Genomic DNA, 15,313 nt, shown 5'->3' on the forward strand with positions numbered 1-15,313 from the left:
TGCTGGTTGGTGAATATCTGGTTAAATATCAGCTTTACATCAGACTACAAGAGCAACATTATTACAGCCAATGGACAACAGCAATAAAATTGTGCACCATTTATGTCCACCAACAGCATTCTGAATGCTCTTGATCTTTATCTGAACAGATGCTCAAGAACAATCGACTGTTAAGTATGTCAGTTTCAGTAATGGCAAATGGCAACCCTCAAAGCAAAGGCACCAGCAAGCTGGTATACATAAATTTCCTGCGCAGGCTGAATGAAAATATTCAGTCATGTTATTAAGTTTTAAGTGCTTAAAATTGAAAATATCATGCAACAGAATGCCACTGACTGAATGTTTACAATTGAGAGGTGAATGTATCAATACAACACTGACTTGCCCATAGCATCAGGCAAGACAGTTAAGGATAAACATGAAAACTTCTGAAAACAAACCATTGAAATTTGCCCTGTAAATATCTGCACTGTTCGCTCTGCTGGGACAAGCAATCATTCATTGATTATTTAAATAATCTTTTATATATGCAAAACAAGAAACATAACATTTTGTTTCAGGGCCAAGGGGCAGAATACACACATGCACAGCAATAACCCATTAGTGGCTCAACGCAACATCTAAATAATGAAAAAAGCAAAATCCACTCTCACTACCTTGAAATGAATCCCCAATATCCAAAAGCTTTTCAACTACAGTTAGTACACATCCCTATTCTGACACCCTCTGGTCTAGCAACTTCTGTGGTCCTGCATGTTCTACTGGTGCAAACTGTGCAGCACTTTTGGCTGCCAAAAGAACACCGAGTGCTTTTGGTTTTCTGGAATAGTGTTGACAGGTTAAGAGATCATTAGTATTCCCTAAAATTTTCATTTCGTTTTATGCTACATAACAAAAATTCCTGTGCTGACACTGTCAGCTGACATTTGTGGTCTGGCTAAGATCTAGTCCTGAGACTGCTCGATTATGAAGGTATAACCTGTGATGTAAAAATAAATTATAAACAGAGCTCGAAACAGATACTCATTACAAAGAATACAAAGTATTCTAACAGCTAACCATTTAAAATTCATGCAATGAAACGGAAACCTAAAAATTTAAGACCTAAATCTCAAAAATCAAACATCAAATGATTATTTTAATTTAGTGACTCTGGCCAAAGCAATTGATTAGGTGAAATAATAGAATCATCAAATCCCTACATCGTGGGAAGTGGTTATTCAGCCTACCCTCCAAAACCCTGTAACCTGCATATCCCGGGACACTACCGGGCAATTTAGCACATCAAATCTATCTAACCTGCACAACTTCAGACTGTGGGAGGAAACCCACATAGACATGGCGAGAATGTGCAAACTCCAGTCACCCAAGACTGGATTTGAACACAGGTTTCTGTTGCTGTGAGGCAGCAGTGCTAACCAATGAGCCACCATCCATCCCAACTAAGTAGACAGTTTTATTTCTAATTACATACTGCACAGAATGTTTGCACGTAGAACACGTGTAACAGTCTCCACTTGCAAGGCCACTACTGGAAAGGCTTCAATGTAACAAACAGATCTTTAGGAGTACCAATTAATTTGGATGCCTACAATCGGTAACAAACTGTGAGTGAGGGTGATGTGGGTTGGGAAGGTTTGTAAGTATATTTGGGGGCTGGGATGGAGGAGGAAAAGGTGGCAGGGAAGAGAAAGCAAGTACCAAAGAGGGGACCGGGGATTTGGGAAGGGGTGCTGTCAAGCAATTGTAGAAATTGTTTAAGATGTGTATATGTTAATCTATCATATGCAATCCTTAATTAAATACCTAACAATGGTATGCTGCCTTATTGCCTTCTTGTTTTGGCTGGCATCATGTTAATGTTCAATTGTTGAAATGGAGTCATGTTTGAAAATAGTTTAGAAGTAGATTCTATGATTCGGCAGTAAACAATTTAAAAAGTACAAACACTGAAAAGCATCTGGTACAAATGAAATGCACAATAGGTTGCTCAAGAGTAAAGGTTGAAAGAATAGAATGACTGATTGTAACCTCTCAATTCTCATTGGACGTAGGAGCAATGGCGATAGATTGGTGGGTTTGTTAACGTTATTTCACTATTCAGAAAATGTGTGCGCAACTTAAGTCCGAGAACAGTCAGGGATAGAATAAGTTGTCGTCATTTGAAAAGAACAGTCAGCATTAACAGTAAACCTCATTTGATCACTTCAATGAATTTCTTGAGATAAAAGAAACATTGTTCTTTCTTAAATGGATTTTTAGAAGACTTTTTTGGAAGACATTTAAACGCTTTTGCAATGTTCTGCAATCAGCAGTTGGATAACTTGCTTTATTGGGAGTTACCTTTGATTAATTTATTGCCTCATTTCTGACATGGTTAATCTTTAAAATACCAGCAATGAAAAAGGAGGTATTTATAATCTAGCAAAATTTATTTAATTTTTTAACTAAGCAGAAGCACAGTTCTCTGCTTCCTTAATAAAACTGTTCTCATTCAGTTATGATAGTGACATCTATTTGATAATTAATAGAAAAAGGCTGCCCAGCATGGCCTATACATACAAAACCAAAACAGAAGAATAAATCTAGTTAGGCCAACTAACCCTTATCAACATATTTCTAATCCGCAAAGTTTTTGAAGGCATCAATAGTGCCATTAAGAGGCACCTACTCACCAATAGTGAGAGTCAGTCGTGGAGCACGGAAACAGAACTTTTGGTGCATCTCATCCATGCTGACCATGTATCTAATCTAAAACTGAACTGGTCCTAGTTGCCTGCAATTGACGCATATCTGTCTAAACCTTTGCTATTCATGTACCCACCTTGGTACCCTTTCAATGTTGCAATTGTACCTACTCTACCACTTCCTCTGGCAGCTCATTCCATAGATGCACCACCCTTGGTGTGAAAAGGTTGCCCCTCAGGTCCCTTTTTTAAAAATAATTCAGCAATTTTTAAGACACCAAAGGGGCCTCTTGTGGCATGAAGGGGGCAGTACCTACCCCTAGACTAGGAGTTCTGGTTCACATCATACAAAGTTCCAGAGGGGTATAGTAACATGTCCGAGCAGGTTGGCTTGAAAAATAGGTTAAATAAAAATTTAACAACCAAGTGAAGAAGTCTCCTGTGATGCAGTGGTAGTGTTGCTATCCCTGGACCGAGGCACCCGGGTTCAAACCTACCTGGATCAGAGGGGTGTAGGAACATCTCTGTACATGTTGATGAGGAAAATAAGTTTTTTTAAAAAAATTAAAAACACCAAGAAAGGGCTCTGGTGGCGCAGTGGTAGTGCCCCTACCTCTGGACGAAGTGGTGTGGAGTGAAGTCTCATCTGTGTCAGATGAATATAATGACATCTCTGAACAGGTTGATCTGAAAATACCCTTTAAACCACTAAGCAGGGACACTGGTGATGCAGCGATAACGTCTCTAAGTCTAGACGAAGTTAATTCTACTGCAGAGATGTGCCAGGCAGCACAACGGGTCAGTGGTTAACACTGCTGCCTATCAGTACCATGGACCCAAGTTTGATTCCACGCTCCGGTGACTGTCTGCTAAGGTTTGCACATTCTCCCCATGCTTGTGGGGGTTGCCTGTAGGTGCGCTTATTTCCTGCCAGTCTAAACATGTGTGGGTTAGGTGGATTAGCCACGGGAATCATCGGGTTACAGGGACAGGGCAAGGGGCTGGGTCTGCGTGGGATGCTGTTCTGTGGGTCAAAGTGCACTCAGTCGGCCAAGTGGCCTGCTTACACACTGTAGGTATTCTATAATTTGACAATCGCATCTCTGAACAATTTTGATCACAGGTATTCTGAATAATTTGATTTATCCAACCAATAAGCAGATTAAAGTCACCCATAATTACAGATGCTACTTGACCACATGCACCTCTGATTTTTTTGGTTTCGTGCCATTCCCAACACCACCACTAAAGTTTGGTGGTTTACATACCAGCCCCACTAACATTTTTTTTAAACCCCTTGGTATTTCTCAATTCTACTCATACAGATTCTACAATGACTAAGCCAATATCTTTGTTCAAGATTGTTTTGATTCTCTTTAACCAGTAATAAAGCTCCACTATCTTTTCCTTTTGGTTTGTCTTTTGTAAATACTAAAAACCTCAATGCTTGGTTCCCATCCCTCCTCACCCTGGAACTATGCTTCAGAATTCCAACTACATCACACCTATTAGTATCTATTTGCGTGATTCATTAATCCACTCTACGCATTCAGGCAAAGCCACACAGATTTTTTTTAAAAATGTGGCAGAGAAAACAAAGCTTTACTAATCTACTATTACAACATTAAATAACCTCCTTTTAAATGCAAAACAAGATAGATGGTTTGACAAACATATTATGGGTGGAAAAACATATACAGGTTAAACAAAATTCTGAAGATCAAAATTCTACATCACAAGTGTGGATTACGTTGCCTCAATCAGTTTGATTTTAGCAACAACTCGCTACTGTCTATAAAGCAGAGGTTTTCTTCAATGTGATGCTTTATCGGGTGGACCCAAGTCCACCTTTTACTTCACAAAGAGGGGAAGGAGGATGCCTACTGTCTGCCTGCTCTGAATGGCTCTGACTGTATTCCAAATTTAACAGCTGTCATCAGGTAATTTTTCCTCAACTCCAAAACTTGTGGTACCACTCTGAATTAATCAAATAATAATGTCACTGCTAAAAGCTATAATTTGCACCACCTGTTTTTCAAATTGCAAAATTGTTAAAGCAGTGTCCAACTTCCATTCTAGTATATAGTCCAAAAAGAAAAGATATGGCTCCTTGCACAACCAGAGGAAGTAGCTGGGATAAATAGGCTGGATGCTCTGAAAAGACGACTTTATTAACACATGAGGAAAAAGGGAGTAGAAAAAGAAGATCAGAGACCCACATGAGGCAGGGATGGGAGCAGACTAAGTTTAGTACAAACATCAGATTAGTTGAACTGTTCTAGTAGTGTGTGTTCTGTTTATTAATTTTGAAATGCTGATAAACCATCAAGTGTTTGTAATATTCACACTTCATGCTATTTGAAGTAATTGAGGCAGTAATCTCCAAGAAAAGCAATTCTTGGGACTTTCCGATTCACACATGGGTCAACTTTTGTCCTCTGGACAGAATTTTCCAGGGGAATAAACAAAGATAACTTTCTGGCTTAAACTAAAATAACAATCATACAATAAATCACAAACTTGTGAATAAAATGGCTACAAAGTCCATCCACATCAGAAATGAAACAGATGAATCTACAAATGAAATCCGAAGCAGGCCTTTTATATAACATTACTTGTGTGGCTACTGTGGAGAGCTCCAGAAATTGGAGAATACTTGAACAACCTTCTTACTGTTATGATGCATGAAGATCATCTCATTTGAAGCATCAAAATGAGATTTTGGGTTAGATAAGTCAGCTTTACTCATGGTAAACATGTACCTGACTTCCAAACCAGGTGATGGGGAATTACCAGATCTTAAAAAAAAGGAAAGGGGATAATTTAGAGAACATTGGCTCAGAATTGGCAGTAACTGTGATGGAATCAGCATTCATTATCAACAGGAAATCTGGTAGCAAGACACTGGCGTAACCAAGTTTGTAAGGAGGCAAGGCAACTCAGACAGCAACATTCTGACATGCATAGGCAAAAAGAAAAACCTAAGTTGAAGTTATTGTGTTCTTCCACAGACTTTATAAACTGTCACCTCAGAAGCTTGGCATCCACATTTGTGACACTTAGCCACTGGTTGTTCAATGGACACTATAAAGCATTGAAGACTTTGCTAGTCTAAGTGGAATTTTATATGTACATCAAGTTGCAGTCACATGGATGTTTTATTTTGGGAATTGTCAAGATTATATGGTGAATGCATTCAACTTTTCTTCTTCGTCTCTACCTCTTTTTAAATGCCAACTTACTTTGCCTCTCCACTCACTTCATACTCAAACCTACACTGCTGGCTTCGAATCCAATTTGCAGCAGGATATCTTCAAGCTAAATGTTTGCAAATAGCAGTAGAAGGTGCTGCACTCTTTCAGCTCTTTTTAAACACTGCAAATTACAATGCCAAGGATATTAAAAAAGTGTGGGGCATTCAGAGTGTAATGAACAGCAAGTGTTGTTTACTGTGACCATTCTCAGATTAAAAAGCTTTTTTAACATTTACAGTATGAAGCCATATACAGAAAGGGCAGAAAGAAAACGATTGGAGCAGAAAACAAATTTGAAGTTTACCTGGAGTCCAGCCAAACTATTTTGCTTATATTGTCCCTCTGATCAATCACCTTCCTTTTACCACAAATGTAGATTAGAAAATAAAGTCTCCCTGTAGTTATTATCAGCTTACTACGTTTATAAAAAGGTAGCATCAGGTCTGATACACAAATACCAAGACGTGTCATACCTGACCAAACTACAAATCAAAAGGTCTTATGGATTTTCTCCTCTGCTATAAATGAAATACATGATAGCAGATTATATGCACTAACAGCTTCTTCTTACCTTGTCAAAATAATTATTCTTCCAAGACATTCTTGGATAGTGAACAAGAGTGAGCCATTTGAACACAGGAGCCAAAAACCGAGTGCAACAGTCTATAACCATAAATGTGCATTTTCAGTCATATTTTAAGTCCAATCACCAGTACTTTATTTTGTCCATTCTTGACCTAAGGTGACCCAAAACCGATATATCTGATTCTAAGAAATGTTTGATAAAGAGCTCAACGAAGATTGCAAACGATTTAAATGTAGCTGCACCTTCAGTCAGAAACAGAGGAGGGAGCAGTGAAATCAAAGCAATCTTGGAAGAGTCACAGTAACAGATTTCGACACTACCACAAGAGTGTTGCTAGCAGTGATGGAAACTTTCCATTTAATAAAGTAAGCAAGCATTCTGACCATAGTTAAATTGAAATTTAAGTAAAGAATTCAGTTGTTGGCCCCTGCAGTAATTCAGCATAGTAAGAATACTAATCAGGTAACACAGACCAGAGCATTTTCAGATTCAATCATGGTTCCGCACATATTAAGCTCAGAGACAGCAGGACTATAAATGTCATTAATATTTCAATCAACATAAAATATTTGATCAAAAGCTTCTAATTTATCCTAAACTAGCATTATCACTTTTATTCCCCACTATACTGCACTTCAAGAAGCCAAGTTACAACAGATTCCAAAAGGAATTTGTCACCTTTTTAAAGGCACAGGATTTTGGAAATAATTGCAGTAAATTTTATACTTGGTTGTGCAGCAACCTAGTGAACACATCTGTCAACTTATGATCTTATAAAGATAAAGATAGATGCTGGGAAACAGATACAGGGTGAGAGAACATTTGTATCACACCATTCCATAAATGAACTACTTGGTGAGTTAGTCGCTCAGCCCGTATAAAGCAACTCCAGGAAAGGTTAGCCAAGCAGGTCTGCAAATAATTAGACCACATATGCTAAGGGCAGACAGAAAGGCTGAGAGATTAACTCTATTTACCTTTTACAAATCGAACAAACTTGGAGAAGATAAGATTGCGACCTAAAACGCTGATTGAATGGTCAGACACATGGGCTCTATCTTCATCCAATCTCATGTCAATGAGCTAAAAGCAGCCATAGCAGCTTCTACTTCAAGCTAAGTCTTTCAGTTAGACATACTTTTGACAACACCTTTCAATCTAGGCCACTAGCACGTGGTAGGATCGGGACAACAAATGCATCGAAACAAACACGTGAAAGATTCACTCCAAGCTCCAAACCATCCTAATTTTAAACATATCACCAGTGCTTCAGTGTTGCTGGATCAAAAACACAGAACCCCTTTTCCTAACAGAACTGTGGGTGATCCTGTGCTTAAGTAATGCAGCATGTAACCACGATCCTCACCAGGGTAATAAATTCTGGTTTGCCCAGCAACATCAAAATCACCAATAAAAAGAAACAGGTAGCAATACCCCTTTCAGGGCAGCATCTATTTGCAGTGATAAGGTTTCAGGTCAATGATCTTACATCAAAACTGACGAAGTTAGCAAAGTAACAGATTTTTAGCAATTAAAGGTAGAAAAAAGGTCCATTTTAGGGTGGTAAGACAGGAGCGATTCAATGGGGGAAAAGAGGAACAAAGATCTAGCATAGCACATTAATGGGACAAGAAACAAAAGATGCATGTTTAGAAGCCATGACTGGCAGAATGATTAACAGCTGCAGGGGGAAATAAGGCAGTGAAAAACAAGCTAAAATAAAATCTGTAAAGACGTCAATGATTGAACTTCAGCTAGAATATTTCACTTAAGTAGCAGTGACAGATCTAGATCTCCATTTATTCATTTCAATTGCAGTACAGGAAGTCCAGTTATCAGAAGGCGTTCAACTTGTTCCTTCACAAATGCAGCAGCCAAGGTGACGTCTTGGTTTTTTTAAAATTCATACATGAGATGGGGGCATTGTGACTGAGGCAGCATTTAATGCCCATGCTTAGATGCCCTTGAGGTAGCAGTGAACTGCCTCCTGCTCCAGTACAATTCATGGGTGGTAGATAGATCCACAATGCCCTAAACAGAGGGAATTCAAAGATTTTGACCCAAGGACACTGAAGGAACGACAATATATTTCCAAGATGGTGAGCGGCTCAAAGGAGAACTGAGGTGGTGGCATTCTGTTGCCCTAGTCTTCCTACATGGACGAGTTTGTAAGGTGTCGCCAAAGAAGCGTTCAATTTCACAGAATCACTACAATGTGTAAACAGACCCTTTGGCCCAACAAGTCCACTCCGATCCTCAGAGCATCCCACCCAGAACAATCCCCCTAACTTACACATTGCTGAATACTACAGGCAATTTAGCACAGCCAATCAACCTAACTTGCATATCTTTGAGCTGTGGGAGGAAACCCACACAGACACGGGGAGAATATGCAAGCTCCACACAAAGTCACCCAAGGGTGGAATCGAACCCGGGTCCCTGGTGCTGTGAGACAGCAGTGCTAACCTTTGAGCCACTATGCTGCCATGCATGTCGTAGTTGGTACACACTGGTGGTGGGAGGGAATAGATACTTGTGTGTGCTGTGCCCATCAATTGGGCTGATTTGTCCGAGATGGTGTTGAGCATTGAATGTTACTGGAGATGTACTCAAAGAGGCACCTGGTTGTATTATGAGGAGTGGTGAGTGCTGCTGAACATTCCCATTCTGACCTTCAGATGGAAGGAAGGTCATTGATGGAGCAGCTGAAGTTGGTTAGATCAAAGATACTTCCCTGTGAAGCTGAAGAACTTTAGGACAATTATGATCATCTTATCTTTTGCCAGGTATGACCCCAACCAAAAAGGGGTACTCCTCACAAGATGCCCACCTGATTCAATTTTTCCAGGACTCCTAGATGCTACACAAAGTACAATCGGTATCAAGGGTATTCACTCTTGCCTCACCTCTGGAATTCAGTTCATTTCCATTTTTGAACTATGATTCTATAATTCAGTTAGGAGCTTTGGGGCCCTTAACAAAATCAAACTTGGCATGTGATGGCCGGCATTTGTTCTGCTTATGTACAGGATATACCTGAGCAATTTTCCACATTGTTGGATAGATGCCAGATTGTTATAGCTGTGGGGAGGGGTTGGAAGACATATGGAAACCACACAGAATGGACTGGCAGCATCCAGTCACAATACTAAATTGAAGGCGGTAGTTCCAACAACTGATGGCAAAAGCAATGTTAGTATTTATTTGAAGAGGACTAGAACAGACATGTACTGCTGAGGCCATATTAGGTTCTGGTCAGACTACATTTGGAATAGAGCAGATTTGGGCCTTGTATCTAAGGAAGAATGTACTGACCTCAGAGGAGGTCCACAGGTGGTTTATAAGAATGATTCCAGGGATGAAGGCTTGTCACATGAGGAGCAGTTGTGAATTCTGGTTCTCTACTCAGTGGAGTTCAGAAGAATGAGGGGGGAATCTCAAAGTTACAGAATATTGAGGAGCATGGATAGAGTGGACGAGAAGATGACGTTTCCACTAGTAGAACAGACTAGGACCAGAGGGCATAGCCGCAGCGAACTCTTGAACTGAGATTGAGGAATTTCCTCATCCAGAGGATGGCGCAATTGTGGAACTCATTGTCAACAAGGCAGTGGAAGCCAAGTCATCGAGTGCATTTAAGACATACTAGATGATTAGCAAGGGGATCAAAAGTTGTGGGGAAAAGGCACAAGAATGGGATTGAGAAACGTAATAGCCACGAACGAAAGATTGAGCAAAGACTCAAATGGATCAAAGAGCCTAATTTTGCTTCCATATCATATTGTTTCGTGCATAAATTCATATGGTATCTGTCACAGGGCAGCAACGGTGAAGCACAAGCAGCAAGAGGAAAAATATGTCGCACCATGGATTTCTGTTTGACTAATGAAGAATTCACAGAATTGCATAAAATAGAGCACAGAACTGGGCAAGCAATATTGGTATCAATGTTCCATTCAAGCTTCCTCAACAAACTGAGCAGAACACTCCCATTTACGTAACTAGATTCTTTTTGAACATCTCAATAGGATTACGCAAATATTCTATACTAGTGACATCTATTTTATCCATAGTCTTAGCAAAAGGGGTTTCTTCAGAATTTGAGATTTGATTTATTGGTGTAATCTCCTCTACTAAAAAGTGTTTCATACATTTGAAGATACTACCTGGTTATTTTCCTTGAGACCTAGTCTTCATCTCTTCCTAATGAAAACAGGCTCTCAAGTGTGGTAACATTTTCATTTTGTTGAATACCATATACCAATGCTTCCACTTCATTTTTATGATATGGTAACCAGCATTCATCATAACACTCGAACACAATTTTAGCATCATCTTTGAAATCAAAGGAAGATCCTCTAGTTTCAGCCAGGCCCCTTGCGACCTCCTGAGAGGCCCTCCCCTTCAATGTGATAGCCAAATTTATTGGCCAATTCATAACCAGAGAACAGATATGGATCAGATCAAGTCTTGAACACTCAATTCACATAATAATTACAATATTCTTTGTACAACGTTTCCCTTGAACAGTTTGACAGGTGGAAAGATGTGGGGTTAAAATAATGCTGCTAAACTGTATGACAGACTATGAGTAGTACAAGATCAAAGCTTCCATATCTAAAACTCTAAAGAAAAGTTAGAATTTTTTTTAAAGAAGACCCAGTCCCAATAACAGATAACCTACAATGAATACACAAAGCAATGGAATTATCTGCAATCAAAGTTCATCATGTGAAATTGAGCCACTCGGAAGCAGTTATCCACTAAATGGACCATTAGTCACATCTTATTCAAGGGCAATAAACTGTTCGTTGAAACTTAACCAGCAATTTACCTTCAGCACTGTGATCTATTCAGGTGCAAATAAAATAAAAATAAAGTATACAATTCAGTATAGCACCGAGTTTTGTCAAAACAAACTGAAAAAATCCTTGAAAGCAGGGGTGTAAAAATTTTATGAATTAGCTAAATTGGTAGAACAGGCAACAAGAAAATATATGTACAACAATTCCTACATTTTGAATGCAACATGAATTAAGTAGGTTTTTTTTAAGAAAAAGCCAAGTGATCAACTTACCCCGTAAACCCATTAACGATTTTAAGAATTCGGCTCTTCATTTCTTCATAAGGAACATATTCCACATTGGGATTGGGCGGAGCTCTGGGTTCAGGGGCTGAGGCTCTGAAATCATCCATTACTTTTTCCAATTTGAATACAAAGTAGCTTTTAAATTGTGACCAAGGAATCCTGAAATTACAAGCAGGGATAAATTACTGTACATCAAATACAGGATAGGTCAAGAATAAATTTATCTTTAATCAGACTAGGCAACAGAATACCTTCCGGAATACACTCAAAGGGTGCAGTTGCACAGTGGTCTGTTACTGGATTAGCTATCCAGAGGCCTGGACTAATGATCCGGAGACATGAGTTCAAGTCCCACAACAGCGGCTGGGGAAATTTAAAATTCAGTCAAGTAAATAAATCTGGAATGATAAACCATCAGCGACCATGAAACCAGAAGAGCGACCAAGTCCCATATGCTATACTCATGTCATTTACAGTAAAGAAATCTGCCAATCTTACCCAGTCTAGTTAGATGTGACTTCAGGTCAACTGACTGACCGTTAACTGCGTATTCAAATTCAAAGAAACATCTGGCATTCAGATACACCAGACTCATCTGACCAAGACAAACATTACAAATTTATCAACATGTGGGGTCTTGTGCTAAAACTTGCCTGATATTTTCAGAGTCAAGGCATGGCCTGTTGGCCAAATTCCCAGTTTGCAAATCTTAGATTTCAACATTAACTTGGACCACGTCAAGCCTCATGCCATAAGAAAACTTCCTGATTAGTAGGAACGACTCAGTATTAAACACTACTTGAGAAACGCAAAGTAGCAAAGGTATAAGATTAGCACAAGTAGTCATCCACAACAGCTATAACATCATCAGCAGTACACTGTCCTTGCAGAAATAACACTTCCATCTCCACAAGGAGGACACAGTCTATCATGCTGCATGGAACTACTGCCATGTCAGATGAACAGAAGTGAAACTATTTTCCATCACAATTTACAAAGCAATTTTTAGATCAAGTGCAGCATCAAGGAGGATTTATACAACTGCCAAAGGGAATTGGGCAAAGTCTCCACAGGCTGTAGTCATATTCAACACAAATAACAGTTCTACATGAAAGACTAATTAGTAAAGTTAGGTGACATGGGATTCAGGGTGAGCTTTGGATACATGATTGGTTTAGCAGCAGGAGACAGTAATGGTGGAGGGCTCCTTTTCAGACTGGAGGCCCGTGACCAGCAGTGTTCCACAGGGATCGGTTCTGCATTCTTATTTGCTTGTCATTTATATAAATGATTTGGATGAGAATATAGAAGGCATGGTTAGTAAATTTGCAGACATAATCGATAGCATAGAAGGTTTTGAAAGATTGTGGAGAGATCTTGATGAAATGGGTCAGTGGGCTGAAAAATAGCAGATGGAGTTAATTCTGGATAAACAGTTTGGTACAACAAACAAGGCAGAGGCTTATACAATTAATGGTAGGGCCACGGGAAGTATTGTAGAACAGAGGGACCTAGTGGTGCAGATATACAATTCTTTAAAAGTTTGCATCACATATAGAAATGATGATTAAAATGGCATTTGGCACATATGCCTTCATTGTTCAGTCCTTTGAGTATAGGAGTTGAGAAATCATTGAGGTTATACAGGACATTGTTAAGGCCTCTTCTGGAATACTGCATCCAAATCTGGTCGCCCAGTCACAGGATGGATATTGTCAAGCTGGAGAAAGTTCAGAAGAGGATGTTGCCAGGTATGGGAGGTTTGAGTTATAAAGAAAGTCTGGATAGATTGTGACTTTTTCCACTGGTATGAAAGAGGTTCAGAGGTGACCTGACAGAAAATTTATAAAATAATGAGAGTTACAGATAGAGTTAATGGTAGCTGTCTTTTCTCTAGAATGTGGGACTTCATGGCTAGGGGGCACATTTTTAAGGTGAGAGGAGAAAGATATTTAAAGAAGGGCCTTTTCTAAAAAAAAAAAGAGGGTGGTTTAGGTGTGGAATGAACTTCCTAAGGAAGTAGAGGATGTGGGTACAATTACAACTTTGAATAAACACATGAATAGGAAAGATTTAGAGGGATATGGGCCAGGAGCAAGCAGGTATGACTAGTTCAGTTTGGAATTATGGTTGGCATGGACTAGTTGGGCCAAAGTGTGTTTTTGTGCTGTGAGACTCTATAGCTCTTTCACTCCAAGTACCACCAAATCCAAATATCGGACCCACGAGGCTGGTCATTTTAAAATGGAGACAGAATTACCTGCCCAATGACACTGCCGTATCTAAACTCTATAATTCTGCACATTAGAAGACAAACCGCATCATAGGATTTCCATGAGGATGAAGAGTCACTTCACTGAGCAAACGTTCATGGGATCCTGCCTAATAAATCCTTACATGTGATTAGTTTAAGTTTCAATGCTAACACTTTAATCGCAAAAAAATATAAAGTCTGACTACTTGAATTGCATTTGTGTGCTTACTTATATTTGGGTTTCCCCATCCCACAACACAGTTAATGAACAGAAAAAAGTAACCTATTTCATATCTCAACTGGACTGTTTGAGCAAGAAACAGGCAAGCCATAACTAAAAGCTTTCTGCTGATAATTAGGAGACCTGAGCAAGTATCAGATTGTGTTTAAACACACTCATTACAGGTGATTTCCCACAAAGATAACATGCTCACAAATGCGATCCGGTTCCTGGAAGTTTCAGTTTTAACTAACTGCCCAGTTGTTTACAGGATAAAAAGGCAAGAGTAATAGTTTCCATGCCAGTAAGCCTCCAACAATTACACCTCAAATTCCATTGTTCGTTGTGCTGCACAATTCCAGGAAGAATACAAGCACAGCTTATTTTTGGTATGGGGGGTATTAGTGCCAGACAACTGACCCTAGACGGGGGTTTGAATCTCATAAATGGTGTAAACTGATTTCAATTATTAAATTTCTTTAAATGCTCGTTTAATGATGACCATGGCACCAGTCTCAATTGTCATGAAAACTTATTTGGTTCTCTGATGTTCTTGAAGAAAGAAAATCTGTCATCTGCACTAGTCTTACCTATATGCAACTCAAGATTCATAATAATGTGGTTGACTCTGCCTCCTCTGAAATGGCTCTGCTCACAGCTGACAATGATCGGAGTTCATATTTGTCAATTTTTTTTTCAAATCAGTTCCACTCACGAGACAGTACTGCTCATTATAACAACTCTCAGATTAGCTCCTGGACAAGCGGACTGTCTACTTGTCAACAACACAGCAGCAGAAAGCCTCCACAATCCGAATAGACAACATCTCCTCTCTTCTTGTGGAGAAGCAATAAATATTTGGAAGACAGACCTCACTCATCATTCTGCTTTGAGCCAATAACTGTGATGAAACAATTAGTGTACCAAACTCTCATACCTACTTTTTAAACTTCCCTGAAGAAGATTCTCAAGTCACAGACTTTTTAAAAAATTGTTTTTATGACGGTTACAAGCCTAAATGCCAATTCTATCAATTCTTGCAGATGTTTACAGCATTTTCTGTTCTTCATTATTTTACAAAGCTACATTTAGAACATCTAAGAAAATTGCAAAATCTTAGCATGTTGTATATATAAAATTCAGCAGTTAACAGATTGATGATTCCTCAATTGCATTCATTTCAGATTTTAAATATTCAATTACCCTCACTGGGAGAAGTAAAA

General features: G+C 39.1%; 1 protein-coding gene across 3 annotated transcripts in view; it reads right to left on the reverse strand.

Moving 5' to 3' along the window:
* ppp4r2b (protein phosphatase 4, regulatory subunit 2b) overlaps positions 1-15,313 on the reverse strand; it is a 55,819-nt gene that overhangs the window by 11,625 nt on the left and 28,881 nt on the right. For 2 of the 3 annotated variants that reach the window (XM_048547813.2, XM_048547812.2), the window contains exon 3: positions 11,605-11,775. The exons of the other annotated variant lie outside the window; for it this stretch is intronic. In XM_048547813.2, coding sequence (XP_048403770.2) covers positions 11,605-11,775 — 171 coding nt within the window. The remainder of the gene's footprint in view (positions 1-11,604; positions 11,776-15,313) is intronic. 3 annotated transcript variants of the gene reach the window in all.

Source organism: Stegostoma tigrinum, chromosome 11, assembly GCF_030684315.1.
Source record: "Stegostoma tigrinum isolate sSteTig4 chromosome 11, sSteTig4.hap1, whole genome shotgun sequence".
NCBI lineage: Eukaryota > Metazoa > Chordata > Chondrichthyes > Orectolobiformes > Stegostomatidae > Stegostoma > Stegostoma tigrinum.